General features: G+C 40.1%; 2 protein-coding genes across 12 annotated transcripts in view; both read left to right on the top strand.

Annotated features, from left to right (window-relative positions):
- Positions 1–16519, top strand: part of LOC122999404 (ubiquitin carboxyl-terminal hydrolase 37-like) — a 36990-nt gene that overhangs the window by 6341 nt on the left and 14130 nt on the right. For 4 of the 11 annotated variants that reach the window (XR_006407729.1, XR_006407728.1, XR_006407727.1 and 1 more), the window contains exons 2-8: positions 10337–10715; positions 11052–11093; positions 11195–11564; positions 11659–11810; positions 12121–12220; positions 12976–13133; positions 13257–13280. Coding sequence is in view for 7 of the 11 variants with exons in the window: in XM_044376286.1 (XP_044232221.1) it covers positions 10684–10715; positions 11052–11093; positions 11195–11564; positions 11659–11810; positions 12121–12220; positions 12976–13133; positions 13257–13280 (878 nt within the window). In the remaining 4 variants the exon portion in view is untranslated. Of the gene's footprint in view, positions 1–10336; positions 10716–11051; positions 11094–11194; positions 11565–11658; positions 11811–12120; positions 12221–12359; positions 12437–12610; positions 13134–13256; positions 13605–16519 lie in introns of those variants that run through there. The other 7 variants (XR_006407726.1, XM_044376283.1, XM_044376284.1 and 4 more) reach the window with 6 other exon arrangements.
- LOC122965653 (ubiquitin carboxyl-terminal hydrolase 37-like) lies at positions 1484–6798 on the top strand. Its single transcript, XM_044329807.1, has 17 exons — positions 1484–1754; positions 1953–2011; positions 2144–2246; positions 2397–2434; positions 2671–2737; positions 2869–2942; positions 3183–3314; positions 3819–3881; positions 4004–4135; positions 4250–4373; positions 4469–4620; positions 5138–5237; positions 5377–5453; positions 5628–5736; positions 5860–5920; positions 6061–6218; positions 6326–6798. The coding sequence occupies exons 1-17, from the start codon at positions 1725–1727 to the stop codon at positions 6329–6331; spliced, it is 1485 nt and encodes a 494-aa protein (XP_044185742.1). The 5' UTR covers positions 1484–1724; the 3' UTR covers positions 6332–6798.

The raw sequence follows: 16519 nt of genomic DNA, 5'->3' as shown, positions 1-16519 counted from the left end.
TATTCGGTCAATAAAGTAATAGTGAAATTAAAATATTCCCCATTTTTCTGGGGACACCCAGGAACCCCGTCAAGGACCCCTGGGGGTCCCTGGACCCCAGGTTGAGACCCGCTGATCTATACTATCAAAGTTAACACCAGCAGAACTCTTTATTTGTCAGCTTGGGTTTTGCACTTTGATAGATGACATTTTTCACAACTTTCACATAAACTAAAAACAGTCTGGTTATTTAGAGGTACATCTGTCCTTTCTTTCTTTTTTTAAGATCTTTCTATGAAAAATACAATTATTTATTTTTAATGTGACATATTTACAAGAATAGAAGAATATATGAGAAAATAACTTGAAATTTAGTTAGTTTACATCTGTGGCAAAGCAGAACAACAACTGTTAGCAGGTGTTGGTATTGAAAACTGTTCCCTGTTAAGGTGTTTCCCTTTACCTTAACCTGACAGAAGGACAGAAACCATCGTTGGGAAAAATTTATTTGTTGTGCACTTTGTTTTTTTAGTTTGGCTGATGTCCCATCCTCTAACATGGAGGGATTTATGAACTATACTGCAGCTTCACTTTTGGGGAGCTGTCATGTCGTCCATCTTTATACAGTATTTTGACACCTTGAAAACATCCAAAACTGCAACAGCACCAATATGACAACCCAGACAGGAAGACCTTGTCAAGAATTTAACACTGGGTAAGGAACTTTATTGTCCACAGGTATTTTTATATTTGATAGTCAGAGTCATGAGAAGATGGATGTCAGTTTCATGTTGGTGCATTCAGTACAGAGATAGATATGGATGTGTTTAGCCTAGCTTAGCACAAAGACTGGAAGCAGGGGGAAACTGCTAGCCTAGCTCCATTAAAAGTGAAAAAATACACATTCAAACAGCTCAAAAGCTTTGTTATTTACATGTTTTATCTTCTTAACTAGTTACCAAGCTCATTACCACTCTGTGAAAAACTTTTTAATGCACCAAGTGGCTGTTGTTTGAGAAATAGCTCAACTCTAACTAAAATGTCTGCCGCTAAAATGTCTCATTTTCTTTTTCATTTTCTTTTTCTACATGTGAAATGAGCAAGAAACAACATGTCGGCAGCTTTGAGGCGGTTTGAAGGTGTTTCTTTTCACTTTGGATGGAGCTAAGCTAGCAGTTTCCACCTGCTTCTACAGTAGCTAAGTATTTGAGCTAAGCTAGGCTGCACACATCCTGCACTGGACATGCAGAGAGGAAACTAATATCTTCTTCTCATCTGACCCTGGGTAAGATGGCAAACAAGGATATTTACTGAAATGTCAGTGTTTATTTAAAGAACATTTTGAATGAGGTTTATTTCTATTATCTCTATTGTGGTATTGGTAATTTTGCTTAAGTAACGTTAAAGGATCTAAATGTTTGTAGCTAGCTAGTGGGGGAATTACAGTATATACAGTATTTAGGGGCTTGATGAACCTCGGCTGGGTCACCTTGGCGACGGTCTCTGATTGTTGAAAGATCTCAAACACCCAATGACCTCAGGAAACATCACTGATGATGTATGATGTCGCAAAGCACTTTTTTTTTTACATATCTGCATAAATTAGAACTATTGATTATGACATCACGGCATTCTGGCTCCTTTGATTAAAATTCATATATAACTGACAGTTCAGTTCGCCTGCTGTAACAGACAGACGAGTACAGTTTGACCTTCAGTTTTAAGTGTTGGAAACAGTTAGCAAGATGTTTGCACTGCGTCGTTTTCAGAAGAAGGTTCGTTTCACAGATTAACTACATTTTTCTGTAAATATTGTAATATTCATGTGACCTTGTGAACTGAAAAAGTTGGCATTGTTTAGTCTTTGAGAGTCAAATGTCTTGTAGATACTTTAAGTGAATTTAACTTATATCAGTTATGAATGCACATTATTTTTCTGTTAATATTCAACTCATTTTTCTTTTTCTGAGTAGAAACCTGCGGAAAGTATTGTGGCACATGAGAGCCAACAGCGCCCCGGCTCTCATGAGAGGTAAATAAATTCATAACTGTTATTTTACCATTGCTCTACCTATTTCTTCATTTCAATTCTTGAAAATGATTTATGATTTATTCATGGCTACAAGTGATACAAACAACTGTGTGTGTTTCTCTTTACCAACAGTGTTGCTGCCACCACTCCAGCTTCAGCCACGTCTGCTGAGGCTGGAAAGCAGACTAAGATCAAGAAGGTTCCTTGGAGGAACCGGCTCTTCGGTCACCCTGAGGTATGTTTGACAGAAAGTGTCAGAGCTTCATATTAACCTCATTTTAGTAGACTGTAACATTTATATTTAAACTTTTTAGTTGTAAGTAACCATAAAAACTTAGTTTGATATACTTTACTTATATCGTTGCTTTTTCTTTTTACTCTACAGAAGAAGGAAACCAAGGAGGTCGAGGAAGGAAAGGAGAGGTAAGAAACCTCATCCTGAATATTTTTTAGGTTTTTTTAACTATCACTTTTAGTTTAGTGAAGGATTTTTCTGAGTAGTATCGTAACACTGGTACCCAACCTGGGGCTCAGGGCCCCTCTGGTGGGTCACAATATAAAGCAGATGATTAGTGACAAAGGATAGAAGGAAAAAAATGATTGTCCCACTACATAAATGTATTTTCTATGATTAATTCATATTATGTATTTCTCTTTAGCATTTGTGAGCCAAAACCAAAGGCCACAAAGACTCCTTGGTGGCGTCGGCTCCTCATATGCTGCAAGGTATGTTTCACAGAAAGAGCCAGAAGTCAACATTAACCATATAGTAACCAATCTGGACTAAGAGAGAAAACTAACATAGTTTATTTGTCTGTGCATTATTGAACCATGAGAGTTTTCTAATCTTCCAACAGAGAAAACATCGGGTCGCTCCGGCTGCTACCAGCGACGAAGAAAAGGAGAAGAAAGAAGAAAAGAAGAACAGAAGGTAACGACACTCATTTAATGCTGCTTTCAGTATCTGTCAGAAGTAAAGAAAGTCACTGAATATTGATCTTCATTGATATTTCTCTATTCACTGCCTGTAACATAATGTCTTTTTACTATAAACGCAAGAAAAAATCTCACTTGGACATATGATCACAGTGCAGTTCTTTGGAGTCTTTCTGTCACTTAAGTTCCAATAATGAATAAAATAAACACAATCTGTTTTTTCCTCCATCTGCAGCTCTCCAGCCGGAAACTGTCACCTGGACGAGGTCGTGGCATTCAGTGTCGCTGTTGAAGAGTTCCTCCAGTCAACTGAGTTGCCCGACCTCAACCCGTTGACGGTACAGCTCCCCCAGGATCAGTTTAGCAGGTAGTTAAAACCCACCTCCACATTTACTAATGATACTAAATATCAATATCTTAGATTATAAAAGCTCAGCTTTAAATGTTCATTTAGTTTTCCTTTAATCACATAAGAGTTTTCTAAAATACAGCTGATCATAATTAAAAGTAGAGGTGTTTTTTTTATTATATCGCTGAATTAAACAACCTTGAACAGCATCATGTTTTTGCTTGAGACTGTCAGAGGTCAGAGGTCGTAATTAATAGAAAGTCTGGAAGAAATGTAATAAGCGGACCTTGAAACTTTAACATCAAATTGTTTCCCTTGATAAGAATGAATTTTAAAGCTCATCTTTGTTTGGAGTAAGAAGACTTGTAACTTGAGAGAAGGGTTCAAGTGTTTTTTATGTTTTTGTTCAGCAGAGAAAATATTTTTTATGTAGATGGTTAGAAGAGTTGGCCAACTGACAGATTTTTATAAGAGTGAGATCAAACCTCTTGTCCTGTTTATCGACCACGTGTGTTTGTGTAGCACCAAAGGGAGTCAAGTTGGTGTCGGTGATGGTGTCAGGGGGAGCACCATCAACCACTTCGGGTGAGTTAATCTGAACAAGAACTATGCATCAAATCAAGCTAAAATATCTCTAGTAGGTTTGTGATTAGTGAAGAATTGATAATGTTGACGTGTGTTTTGACTCACTGTGTTTTATGTGTCAGCTTTCCAAATCTTGGTCAGAGTTGTTACATCAACTCCAGCCTGCAAAGCCTCCTCACGCTGGAGGACTTTGTTTGTGATGTCAGCCGCCAAGATTTGGTCTGGAGTTCACTCCCTGAGGCCCGACTGATGAGGTACAGCAGCTCACACACTCATTCATGTCTTGCTCAGGTTTATCTACAAACTCCAAGAACAAAATGTAATAACATATCTAACACATCTCTTCTTTTTTCTTACACCCTCTGCAGAACCTTCATGGCCATAAGAGATGCCCGCGTGTCTTCAAGCGCCCAAAGTAAAGTCCGCCTCCTCCGCTCATTCAAGGAGGCGGTCTCAGCCCAGGCTCCAGAGTTCAGGGATCATCAGCAGAAAGTGAGTCACCTGGTTTTTATGTTTAGTTATTTGCACTTCCTGCTGTTGGTTTCTCCTCTGTGTATAAACTCATCTGTGTGATTCTTTGTGTTCAGGACGCTCATGAATTCCTGACCTCGGTCCTGGACCAGATGAGGAGCCTGTCTCCCTCGCTGCAGGAGACTGCTGCCAACATGGGCACTAGATACACCTGCCCTGTTGAGGATCACCTGGTGTTCAAGATGGAGAACACCAGGACATGCAGCAGGTAAGACTACACAGTAAAACATCTCATACACTCACGTGTAGTGTGTCAGGGCAGGTTACCACTGCTGCAGATTTTGAAATATATCAGCAGACTTCTTTCTTTGTGTAGTGTTACATGCGGTCAGAGACAAAAGTTGCAGATGATTTCTGAAAAACTGAAGTGTTTTGAAAAGCTGTAGGAGCTTCGTTGGGCTCTTTGCCTCAAACTTAATTCACCAGATTATGGTTACCTTGCCTACCTCCTGCACAGTTAGCTAATATTGGATTATTATTATATAAAGTAATGTTAAATTAACTGCATGCTCCATTTTAGCTGATGTTCACAAACTAGCGAGATGAAATTACTTCATGAGAATAAATTAAACAAAGCAGTATGATGCAGCACTGCGTCCCCCTAATAACCTGGTCAGGAAACACTTCTGGTCTGGTCCAGTTGTGGTACACAGTACCTCCAGCAGGAAGTCTTCTGATGACCTCTGTGGCTGTATTTTCATGTGTATTGTTCCTTTAATGTGCAGGTGTGGCGCTCAGTCCAGAAGGCAGGAGGAGTTCACTAACCTGTCTCTGGACTTAGTTCCTGGTGGCTCCGTAGAGAAGATGCTAGAGGAGTACCAGAAGGTAAGTTCCACCTGTCCTCCTTAAGTCACATCATCACTGACTGAACACACACACTCAGCACTTCTGTGTTTGTGGACATAGTTTGGTTTAGTTACTCAGTTTATAACACACAGCCTGTTGTCTCTGTGCTGTTCTGCAGGAGACAGCGTTGGACTACAAGTGCGAGTGTGGAGGGAGCGAATCGAGCCAGAAGCCGGCCTTTGAGACCCTGCCGAGGTGAGCGACATCACATCCATCATAAATGTTGTAACACCTGACCTGATTGGTTCCCAAACTGGGCTTCATTATCCCTAAAGGATCCTTGAGATGCAAAATGTTAAGTACAGGAAATAGAATATAACGCAGTAACAATTTTGCTAACCATCTTGTTCTCTTTATCTGCTTCTACAGTGTGCTCATCCTCCACATAAAGCGCTTCCGCTTCACCCCTTCCTGGCAGCTGGTGAAGGTGCGTGACCCCGTCATGCTGAACAGGGAGCTGGTGGTGTCCTCCAAACAGGTAAAGAAACACAAACCTTAACCGAGAACAAACAGAAACATGAAAGTTAATATGTAGACTGTGTGTGCTGTTGTTTAGTGTGTTTGTGTGAAGCTAACTTTTAATAACTGTGTTCATTGTCAGGGTGGCAGCTGCTACAGCCTGGTCAGCATCGTCAGTCATCTTGGGGCATCAGGAGACAAAGGTAAGAAAATCACACACCGAATGCTGAATGTGGCTTTCTGTAGTCCTCTTAAGTGGACTCAGACATGTTATAGAGTCTTTCAGTGGTAAAAAGAACTACTGACAATCTCAAAGTGTTAACAACCATCTCTCTCCTGATAGGACACTACATCTGTGACAGTGTCCATCCTGATGAGCGTCCGGACACGACAACTGACCGCTGGCTCACCTTCAACGATGCAGTGGTCAGTGAGACAACTGGCGTGTCTGTGTGTAAGGAGCGGCAGAAATCAGCCTACATCCTTTTCTACAAGAGACAGGTAAGAAGACAACGCTGTCACATCCTGCACTGAAGTCCAGAAGAAGAGGGTCAGTTTGAAACACACCATCAGTGTATTTACTGTGAGTCTCTTGTCTGTATTCTCAGGTGTAGAACAGGGTGTAGGGCGGAAGGAGCAGCGACCTGAACGCACCAGGGGCCAAATGAAGAGCGTGTGAGGATCGTCATCATCCACTCCAGAGGAGGAGCTGCGGTAAGAGAGGAGAGATGATGGACGAGGAGCCGACGTGACCAGGAGCAGCCGGAGGATCCCCCAGCCCATAGGAGGATGGGCCCCCCGAGAGCCTGGTTCCTCCCAAGGTTTCTTCCTCTCTGAGGGAGTTTTTTCTTGCCGCTGTCGCCTCATATGCTGTGTTAATACACCAGCATCTGGCTTGCTCTCGGGGGACAACTGTAAAAAGAAAGCGTAAGAAAATCAAATCAATCTGATTTCTAATTGGATGATTTTCAATTAAGTTATTACAAAAAAGGTCTCTCTCTCTCTCTCTCTCTATATATATATATATATATATAGAGAGAGAGAGAGAGCCTAACATAATAAAAACTTTTCTAACATTGAATATGTGGTTTAATGGTTTTAAATGATGTCAAACCTTAAAATGAACTCTAAAACTGACAGGTAACCAATGAAGAGAGGTCTGAATCAAGGTGATATGATGGTCTTATGAGTATGTCCACATTGTGCTGCTTTATACTTGTGCTACATTTCAAGAAACGTACACTCTACATTTATCTGAGTTGTACAGTGGTGAGGTGGTAGTTGGGAGGACTGGGACAAAGAAATCCCAGTTGTCCAGTCTGACAGACTGAGCTGTGTGCTCAGAGGTTCTCTTCACATACAAACACACACATTTAATGTCTGAACCAAGTCTACAGGAGAGTACATGAGCAGCGCTCGTTTAAGTGATGCAGTCCTACTTTCACCTGACATGAGGGTATCCTGATCAAGGTTTCTACTCTTCTGCTCAAGATGAAGAGGAAAGAATAATAATAAAAACATGGAAGGTGGTGCTGAGAAGATATATATATATATGAACCAATATTGGTCATATTTCAAACAATCAACTCAATGTATAACAATTTATTGGCTCCAACATACACCACATAGATCATTTCTTCAGAGAGCAGCACATTCAATGACTGAACATACTGACATTGAGTTGTGTTTTGCTCTCAAATGATGTTGAAACAGCAGCATTCATCAAAAACATGAACCTGTTTTTCAGAAATCACTTAAGTGCACTGTATTAACTTCCAACATTTCGAATTCTACAGTCAAAATTTATGCCTCAAAAGTGTTTTTGCTTCGTCTTTGGACAGGATTCAACACTGGAGCTGTTCTCAAGCTTTAAACAGAGTTAGTCAAAGTCAACTGACTCAACAGATGATCACACATACTATTAGTGATGTTTCCAAACTTGTAAACTTTATTATCTGTAACTGTACACAGTGACCAATTTCCTCTGCTTCCATCTGTCTGTGTAGAGGAAGGTGTTGGTGAAATCATTATGAGGCAACACTTTCCACATCAGCCCTTCAAAAGTGCTTTTTTGAACTAAAACATAAACATTTCAGTTGACAGTCATTCATTTTGAGATTGTATTTCACTTATTGTACATGTTTGCTTTTGTGGTTTACTGACATATTTCAGTTCAAAGCATGAAAAGAAAAATATATTTGAAAATGACATTTATATAAAATATAATTAAACTGACAGTAACATGCATTTGTTTTTCACAATGAGAATTTTCCGCCCAGCTTAAACCAATCAGATCACTGGATCATTTTATTGTTGCAGGCTTTCTATTTCCACTCTGGTTTTAAATCTGAGCTTCTAACAAATGGAGAGATCATTTACGACACTAAACACATGATGATTTGAGCTGCATTTAAATAGTATAAAGTTTATTTATCCCTGGAGTGAAGCTGACAGTGTGGATGATTTTACACTCTGATTCCATCACTGCAGCTCAGAATAACATGAGACAACTGTGATGATAACTGAAAATGAAAACAAAATATTGTCTTGTATTAGAAAAATAATCCACACTGTTAATTGGCTCCCAGGATTATAAATGCAACATTTGGGTCAGATAGATCTCATCAGTCATTAACTACTTTTACACTCTTTGCTTCAGTAGCAGAAACAGTCTGGCATTACTTTAAGTTTCTTTTTTTATGTGACATATTCAGAATGATTTCTTCATCCTCCAACTAAATAGCAAAAATACTTACTCTCTACTTAAGTCATATATAATAATTCCTACATGTATTTTAAGTCGTAGCCTACTTTTAATATGTGGAAATTATTTCTAGTGTTTCTACATCTTCTTATTCTGTTGTATGATTACGGGCTCATTTACATTTCACTTTGTTGAATATGACTTTTTTCTGTCTCTTAAACAGAAGTTTTCTGCAGGTACTTTGCATCACTGTTTCATCTCATATCATGAAGTGTTTCATTCATGGTTCTGATGATGTCACTCGTAATTATCAACCCCGCCTCTTTCACATGAACGCGCTCATAGCTGGAAAACTCAGAGTTGACTGAGCTGGTTGATAAGCAGCTTTGTAGTACTGGTTATCTGGACAGCCAATGTTAGGTTGAGTGAAGCCAGATAACCAAAAGATATCCTGGGTGTGTTGAACTTGCTTCGTAGTGCAGGCCTCTGATGTGGTGCACATTTAAACACAGGATCCAGGAAGCTGTTTCAACAATTTATTGTAATCAAGAGTGGATTTAAATGGTTAACAGTTGGATAGTGGATGTTTTTTTGTCATGAATGCATCTACAATCTGACATTTCACTAATTTTCTGCTTAATATAGGATCAAACTCAGGAATCCGGCATATAAAAAACAAAAACAATCAGTTAACATTCAAACAATTCATGCCATATCAACCAAATAAAATATAAAGATGAAAAGTTCATATTGAACTAACACGGGTTCTCTCTTTGTTGTGCCTGGAATGGTTTGGAGGGAAAAGAGGGAGTCGCAGGCCTGAAGGGTGGAGTTATATAATCTTGTGTTAGTGGTCTAGTCAGGAGTGGCTTTCTATGCAATGATGCAGGTCGGGTGGAGACTTGTGATTTAACAGGTTGAAATAAATCTCCCATCTAATGTGGTGAATAAGTAGTTAACTAATTAGCAAGCTCATTACCACACTGTGAAATACTTTTTAATGCACCAAGCAGCTGTTGTTTGTGAAATAGCTCCAACTCTAACTGAAATGTCTGCCGCTAAAATGTCTCATTTTCTTTTTCTGCATCTTAAATGAGAAGGAAACAACATGTCGGCAGCTTCGAGGCGGTTGGAAGGTGTTTCTTTTCACTTTGGATGGAGCTAAGCTAGAAGTTTCCACCTGCTTCTACAGTAGCTAAGTATTTGAGCTAAGCTAGGCCTGGACTGACCCAGGTGACCCATTCCGGGTTGACAGTTCAGTTTGCCTGCTGAAACAGACAGACAATTACAGTTTAATTCTAATAGTGCTTAATATGTAAACTTTTTAGCTGTAAGTAACCATAAAAACTTTGTTTGATATAGTTTACTCATATTATTTTTTCTTTTTACTCTACAGAAGAAGGAAACCAAAGAGGTTGTGGAAGGAAAGGAGAGGTAAGAAACCTCATCCTGAATTTTTTTTTTACTATCTCTTTTAGTTTAGTGAAGGATTTTTCTGAGTAGTATCGTAACACTGGTACCCAATCTGGGGCTCAGGGCCCCTCTGATGGGTCACAAGATAAAGCAAATGATTAGTGACAAAGGACAGAAAGAAAAAAGTGATTGTCCCACTACATAAATGTATTTTCTATGATTTATTCATATTATGTATTTCTCTTTAGCACTTGTGAGCCAAAACCAAAGACTACAAAGACTCCTTGGTGGCGTCGGCTCCTCACATGCTGCAAGGTATGTTTGACAGAAAGAGCCAGAACTCAACATTAACCATATAGTAACCAATCTGGACTAAGAGAGAAAACTAACATAGTTTATTTGTCTGTGCATTATTGAACCATGAGAGTTTTCTAATCCTCCAACAGAGAAAACATCGGGTCGCTCCGGCTGCTACCAGCGACGAAGAAAAGAAGAATAGAAGGTAACGACACTCATTTAATGCTGCTTTCAGTATCTGTCAGAAATAAAGAAAGTCACTGAATATTGATCTTCATTGATATTTCTCTATTCACTGCCTGTAACATAATGTCTTTTTAGTATAAATTAGCTTCACAAGAAAAAATCTCACTTGGACATATAATCACAGTGCAGTTCTTTGGAGTCTTTCTGTCATTTAAGTTCCAATAATGAATAAAATAAACACAATCTGTTTCTTCCTTCATCTGCAGCTCTCCAACCGGAAACTGTCACCTGGACGAGGTCGTGGCATTCAGTGTCGCTATTTAGGAGTTCCTCCTGTCAACTGAGTTGCCCAACCTCAACGCGTTCATGGTGCAGTTGTTCCAGGATCAGTTTAGCAGGTAGTTTAAACCCACCTCCACATTTACTAATGAGACTAAATATCAATATCTTAGATTACAAAAGCTCAGCTTTAAATGTTCATTTAGTTTTCCTCTAATCACGTAAGAGTTTTCTAAAATACAGCTGATCATAATTAAAAGTAGAGGTGTTTTTTTCATTATATTGCTGAATTTAACAACCTTGAACAGCATCATGTTTTTGCTTGAGACTGTCAGAGGTCAGAGGTCGTAATTAATAGAAAGACTGGAAGAAATCGAAAAAGTGGACCTTGAATGAAGATTTTAACATCAAATTATTAAGAATGAATCTTAAAGCTGATCTTTGTTTGGAGTAAGATGGGGAGTCAAGTTGGTGTCAGTCACCGTCAACCGCTTCAGGTGAGTTAATCAAGCTAAAATATCTCTAGTAGGAGGTTTGTGATTAATGAAGAATTGATAATGTTGACGTGTGTTTTGACTCACTGTGTTTTATGTGTCAGCTTTCCTAATCTTGGACAGAGTTGCTACATTAACTCCAGCCTGCAAAGCCTCCTCACGCTGGAGGACTTTGTATCTGATGTCAGCCGCCAGGATTTGGTCTTGAGTTCACTCCCTGAGGCCCGACTGATGAGGTACAGCAGCTCACACACACATTCATGTCTTGCTCAGGTTTATCTACAAACTCCAAGAACAAAATGTAATAACATATCTAACACATCTCTTCTTTTTTCTTGCACCCTCTGCAGAACCTTCATGGCCATCAGAGATGCCTGCACGTCCACAAGTGCCCAAAGTAAAGTCTGCCTCCTCCGCTCATTCAAGGAGGCGGTCTCAGCCCAGGCTCCAGAGTTCAGGGATCATCAGCAGAAAGTGAGTCACCTGGTTTTTTGTTTAGTTATTTGCACTTCCTGCTGTTGGTTTCTCCTCTGTGTATAAACTCATCTGTGTGATTCTTTACGTTCAGGACGCTCATGAATTCCTGACCTCGATCCTAGAACAGATGAGGAGCCTGTCTCCCTCGCTGCAGGAGACTGCTGCCAACATGGGCACTAGATACACCTGCCCTGTTGAAGATCACCTGGTGTTCAAGATGGAGAACACCAGGACATGCAGCAGGTAAGACTACACAGTAAAACATCTCATACACAGATGTGTAGTGTGTCAGGGCAGGTTACCACTGCTGCAGATTTTGAAACATATCAGCAGACTTCTTTCTTTCTTCAGGAGAGTGAGTGAGAGTGAGATCAAATTCATTTATGAGAATAAATTAAACAAAGCAGTATGATGCAGCACTGCGTCCCCCTAATAACCTGGTCAGGAAACACTTCTGGTCTGGTCTAGTCGTCGTACACAGTACCTCCAGCAGGACGCCTTCTGATGACCTCTGTGGCTGTATTTTCATGTGTATTGTTCCTTTAATGTGCAGGTGTGGCGCTCAGTCCAAAAGGCAGGAGGAGTTCACTAACCTGTCTCTGGACTTGGTTTCTGGTGGCTCCGTGGACAAGATGTTGGAGGAGTACCAGAAGGTAAGTTCCACCTGTCCTCCTTCAGTCACATCATCACTGACTGAACACACACACTCAGCACTTCTGTGTTTGTGGACATAATTTGGTTTAGTGACTCAGTTTATAACACACAGCCTGTTGTCTCTGTGCTGTTCTGCAGGAGACAGCGTTGGAGTATTGGTGCGAGTGTGGAGGGAGCGAATCGAGCCAGAAGTCGGCCTTCGAGACCCTGCCGGGGTGAGCGACATCACATCCATCATAAATGTTGTAACACCTGACCTGATTGGTTCCCAAACTGGGCTTCATTATCCCTAAAGGATCCTTGAGATGCAAAATGTTAAGAACAGGAAATAGAATATAACGCAGTAATAATTTTGCTAACCATCTTGTTCTCTTTATCTACTTCTACAGTGTGCTCATCCTCCACATAAAGCGCTTCCGCTTCACCCCTTCCTGGCAGCTGGTGAAGGTGCGTGACCCCGTCATGCTGACCAGGGAGCTGGTGGTGTCCTCCAAACAGGTTCATTCTCAGGATGGCGGCTGCTACAGCCTGGTCAGCACCGTCAGTCATCTTGGGGTATCAGGAGACAAAGGTATGAAAATCACACACCGAATGCTGAATGTGGCTTTCTGTAGTCCTCTATCGTGGGCTCAAATATGTTACAGAGTCTTTCAGTGGTGAGAAGAACTGCTTTCAATAAATCTCCTTTAATGTCATTAACCTGCGTAACCTCTGCTGCATCTCAAAGTGTTAACAACCATCTCTTTCCTGTTAGGACACTAAATCTGTGACAGCGTGCATCCTGATGAGCGTCCAGACACGCCAACTGACCACTGGCTCACCTTCAACGATGCAGCGGTCAGTGAGACAACCAGTGTGTCTGTGTGTAGGGAGCGGCAGAAATCGGCCTACATCCTGTTCCACAAGAGACAGGTAAGAAGACAACGCTGTCACATCCTGCACTGAAGTCCAGAAGAAGAGGGACAGTTTGAAACACACCAGCAGTGTATTTACTGTGAGTCTCTTGTCTGTATTCTCAATGCTCACCACCTGCAGAGTAAGCATTGAGGTTGACGGCGGATGATGGATGAAGATGCTAGGAGCCAATGTGGCCAGGAGCTGACGTGGCCAGGAGCAGCCTGAGGATCCCCCAGCCCGTAGGAGGATGGGCCCCCCGAGAGCCTGGTTCCTTCCAAGGTTTCTTTCTCTGAGGGAGTTTTTTCTTGCCGCTGTCGCCTAACATGCTGTCCTTTTAATACACCAGCATCTGGCTTGCTCTCGGGGGACAACTGTAAGAAGAAAATACAAGAAAATCAACAATTTCTAATTGGATTAAATTATGAACAATCTACATATATTTATATAAATGGAGCCTAACAAAATAAAAAGCTTTTTAAGATGTAATATGTGGTTTGATAGTTTTAAATGGTATTAAATCTTAAAATGAACTCTAAAACTGACAGGTAACCAATGAAGAGAGTTCTGAATCGAGGTGATATAGTCTTATGAGTATGTCCATATTGTGCTGCTTTATACTTGTGCTACATTTCAAGAAACATTCGCTTTACATTTATCTGACAGTTGTACAGTGGTGGGATGGTAGTTGGGAGGACTGGGACAAAGAAATCCCAGTTGTCCAGTAACCTTTCAGGCTCACTTAGAGGTCTGACAGACTGAGCTGTGTGCTCGTGTTGCTCCCATGAATCACAGTGGACCATAGAATGTAAAAAAATATGGACGTAGTCACCGTAACGTCGCCCACTGGTTTGCGAACTGCCGTTTTGAAGCCTCGAGTGTAGCGATTTGACCATCGCCATCTTGTATTTGGCCGTCGCCGTGTTTGATTTTTGGAGCCAAAAGTGACGATATTTGAACGAGAGGGTGGAGCTGACCATAGCGCTAGCTGCTAGCTTGGTTAGCACGGTGCATTTACAATCCATGGTCAACAGTGATAATGCTAATGCGAATTTTCGCTAGCGAAAAACACGCCTAAAACCGTTAAAACAAAATGTACTCACCGGAAAAACTGATCATCCGACTCATTGATGGGTCTTATATTACAACCAAACGCTGAACAAGAGTTTGTTTGGGGGCCCACGATGTTACAATTAACTTTAGAGAACTGAAAACACACTGAAATGGCGGCAGCAACGTCCGTACGCAATGGATACGTTACGTAAGCAACGTTGTCGCCGTGGTAGCGACTTGTCAATCACAACGTAGCCACGCCCTAAAGCACATGCTGCTTTATCGTCCATTTTACTCTAAATGGGGCCATCATTTACAAAATGAACATCATGGTATATGGAAGAAGACTTGAAACTAGCAAGTGAGACCATAAAACCGTTAGGAAACGGTTTACTGAGGTAATAAATCAAGAGAGAACAAGGGTCATTTTCTCATAGACTTCCATACAATCGGACTTCTTTTTGCAAGCAGTGGAGTCGCCCCCCGCTTTCATTTTCAGCGCCGGAGGTTGCCGCTTGCACTGGACTCAGGATGAACTTTTTTTTTTTTTTTTTCAAAGAGGGATGCTTTTAATCTTAAAGAATAAGTGAAACAAATGGGAATGCTGGTCTTCAGTAGGTTTACTCTAGGTGTAACTGCCAACTGAACTGGCTTAGAACAATCTACAATATAGGGCAACAATCACAGTATTGTATAAAAATCACAGTATCCCAAAATAATGATACATTCTCGAAACAAATCCATTTAAAATCAATAAAGTGTATCAGAATTCCAATAAAAATAAAATAGGCTTATAATAAAGTATTAGAAAGTACCCATTCTAATATATCAAAAGGTATTAAAACTCAATCATTGATATACAATTCTTATGACTAGTATATTTCACAGAAAACAATATATGAACCCAAAATGACAATAAATTAAATGGTATTACAACTATTACAAGCTCTTTTCTATAAATATACTTACTACTGAAATCAGATATTCGGTGCTAAATACAATATATCTTAGCTATATTTACAATGAAGCTTGATTCTGCACTCTTATTTACATGACATTAGCCCCATGTGAATATTTACCGTTGCTATGGCAACAAGTGACCGCTGACGTTAGCATTAGTTAGCTTAGCTTAATCGTCCGACAAACAATAACCCATAAAATTACAATTCGACATATTTGAACGAAATCAACAACAGCTACCAACAGTTATAGTCCTTACAACCTTAGCGAATGTGCTCTCACAGGTTAGGTTGTCAAAATGAGAGAAATAACAGCTTAAATCCCTGAGGAGCTACGTTAGCATTAGTGACGGTTACATCCTCTGGTAGTTACCTTACGTTACAGTTCCCTCAAACAATATAACAAAGCACAATACAAACTATATAGACAAAATATCTATTAAGGGTAGACTACTGATCAAATCTGAAGGTGCTTAGGTGACATTTACCCACCTGAAAGAATAAATGAAAACAAACGGTGATCTTGCTGGTCTTCAGTGGCTTTACTCTATGTGTAACTGCCAACTGAAGAACGCATCGCAAACCCGCCGTTTATATACCGACATTTGCTCTCGTGCCTTTACTCCAATCAGTAATGCATTAAATTGAATGGGGTGTATCTGTAAAGATACAAAATCGATTTCATATACATAAAATAGTGTTACAATTGAGTGGGAAAATATACATAAATACCCTATACGTTACACTAGCAGGCTCTCTTAACATACAAACACACATATTTAATGTGTAAACCAAGTCTACAGGAGAAGAGTAAATGAGCAGCGCTCGTCCAAGTGATGCAGTTCTACTTTCACCTGACATGAGGGTATCCTGATCAAGTTTTCTACACTTTCTTGCTCAAGATGAAGTGGAAAGAATAATAATAAAAACATGGAAGGTGGTGCTGAGAAGATATATATATGTATATGTGTGTGTGTGTGTGTGTGATTCCAAGTCATATTTCCAACAATCAACTCAATGTATAACAATTTTATCCCACAACATACACCACATAGATAATTTCTTCAGAAAGCAGCACATTCAGTGATTGAACATATTGATGTTGAGTTGTGTTGTGCTCTCAAATGATGTTGAAACAGCAGCATTCATCAAAAAGTGCACCGTATTAACTTCCAATATTTTGAATTCTATAAATATATATTCTACAAATATATGCCTCAAAATGCTTTTGCTTTGTCATAGTGGACACAGTGTGTCCATAGCATACTTTTTACTACAACTGATATGCAAATGACATCCCATCTGTCAGTGACGGAGTGAAATGTTTATTTGTAAGTCTCCAAAATCTCAGTTTAGTTGGAGAAACAACCAATTGAATTACCTTTGGACAGG

Source organism: Thunnus albacares, chromosome 16, assembly GCF_914725855.1.
Source record: "Thunnus albacares chromosome 16, fThuAlb1.1, whole genome shotgun sequence".
Taxonomy (NCBI): domain Eukaryota; kingdom Metazoa; phylum Chordata; class Actinopteri; order Scombriformes; family Scombridae; genus Thunnus; species Thunnus albacares.
This window is presented reverse-complemented; position numbering and strand designations above follow the sequence as displayed.

What these genes read in the sequence shown, in the direction of transcription:
- LOC122965653 (XM_044329807.1), top strand. Translation starts at nt 1,725, where the DNA reads ATGTTTGCACTGCGTCGTTTTCAGAAGAAG. An exon ending in CGCCCCGGCTCTCATGAGAG is followed by an intron (nt 2,012 to 2,143) that starts GTAAATAAATTC and finishes CTTTACCAACAG; the next exon opens with TGTTGCTGCCACCACTCCAG. An exon ending in TGGTGGTGTCCTCCAAACAG is followed by an intron (nt 5,737 to 5,859) that starts GTAAAGAAACAC and finishes GTTCATTGTCAG; the next exon opens with GGTGGCAGCTGCTACAGCCT.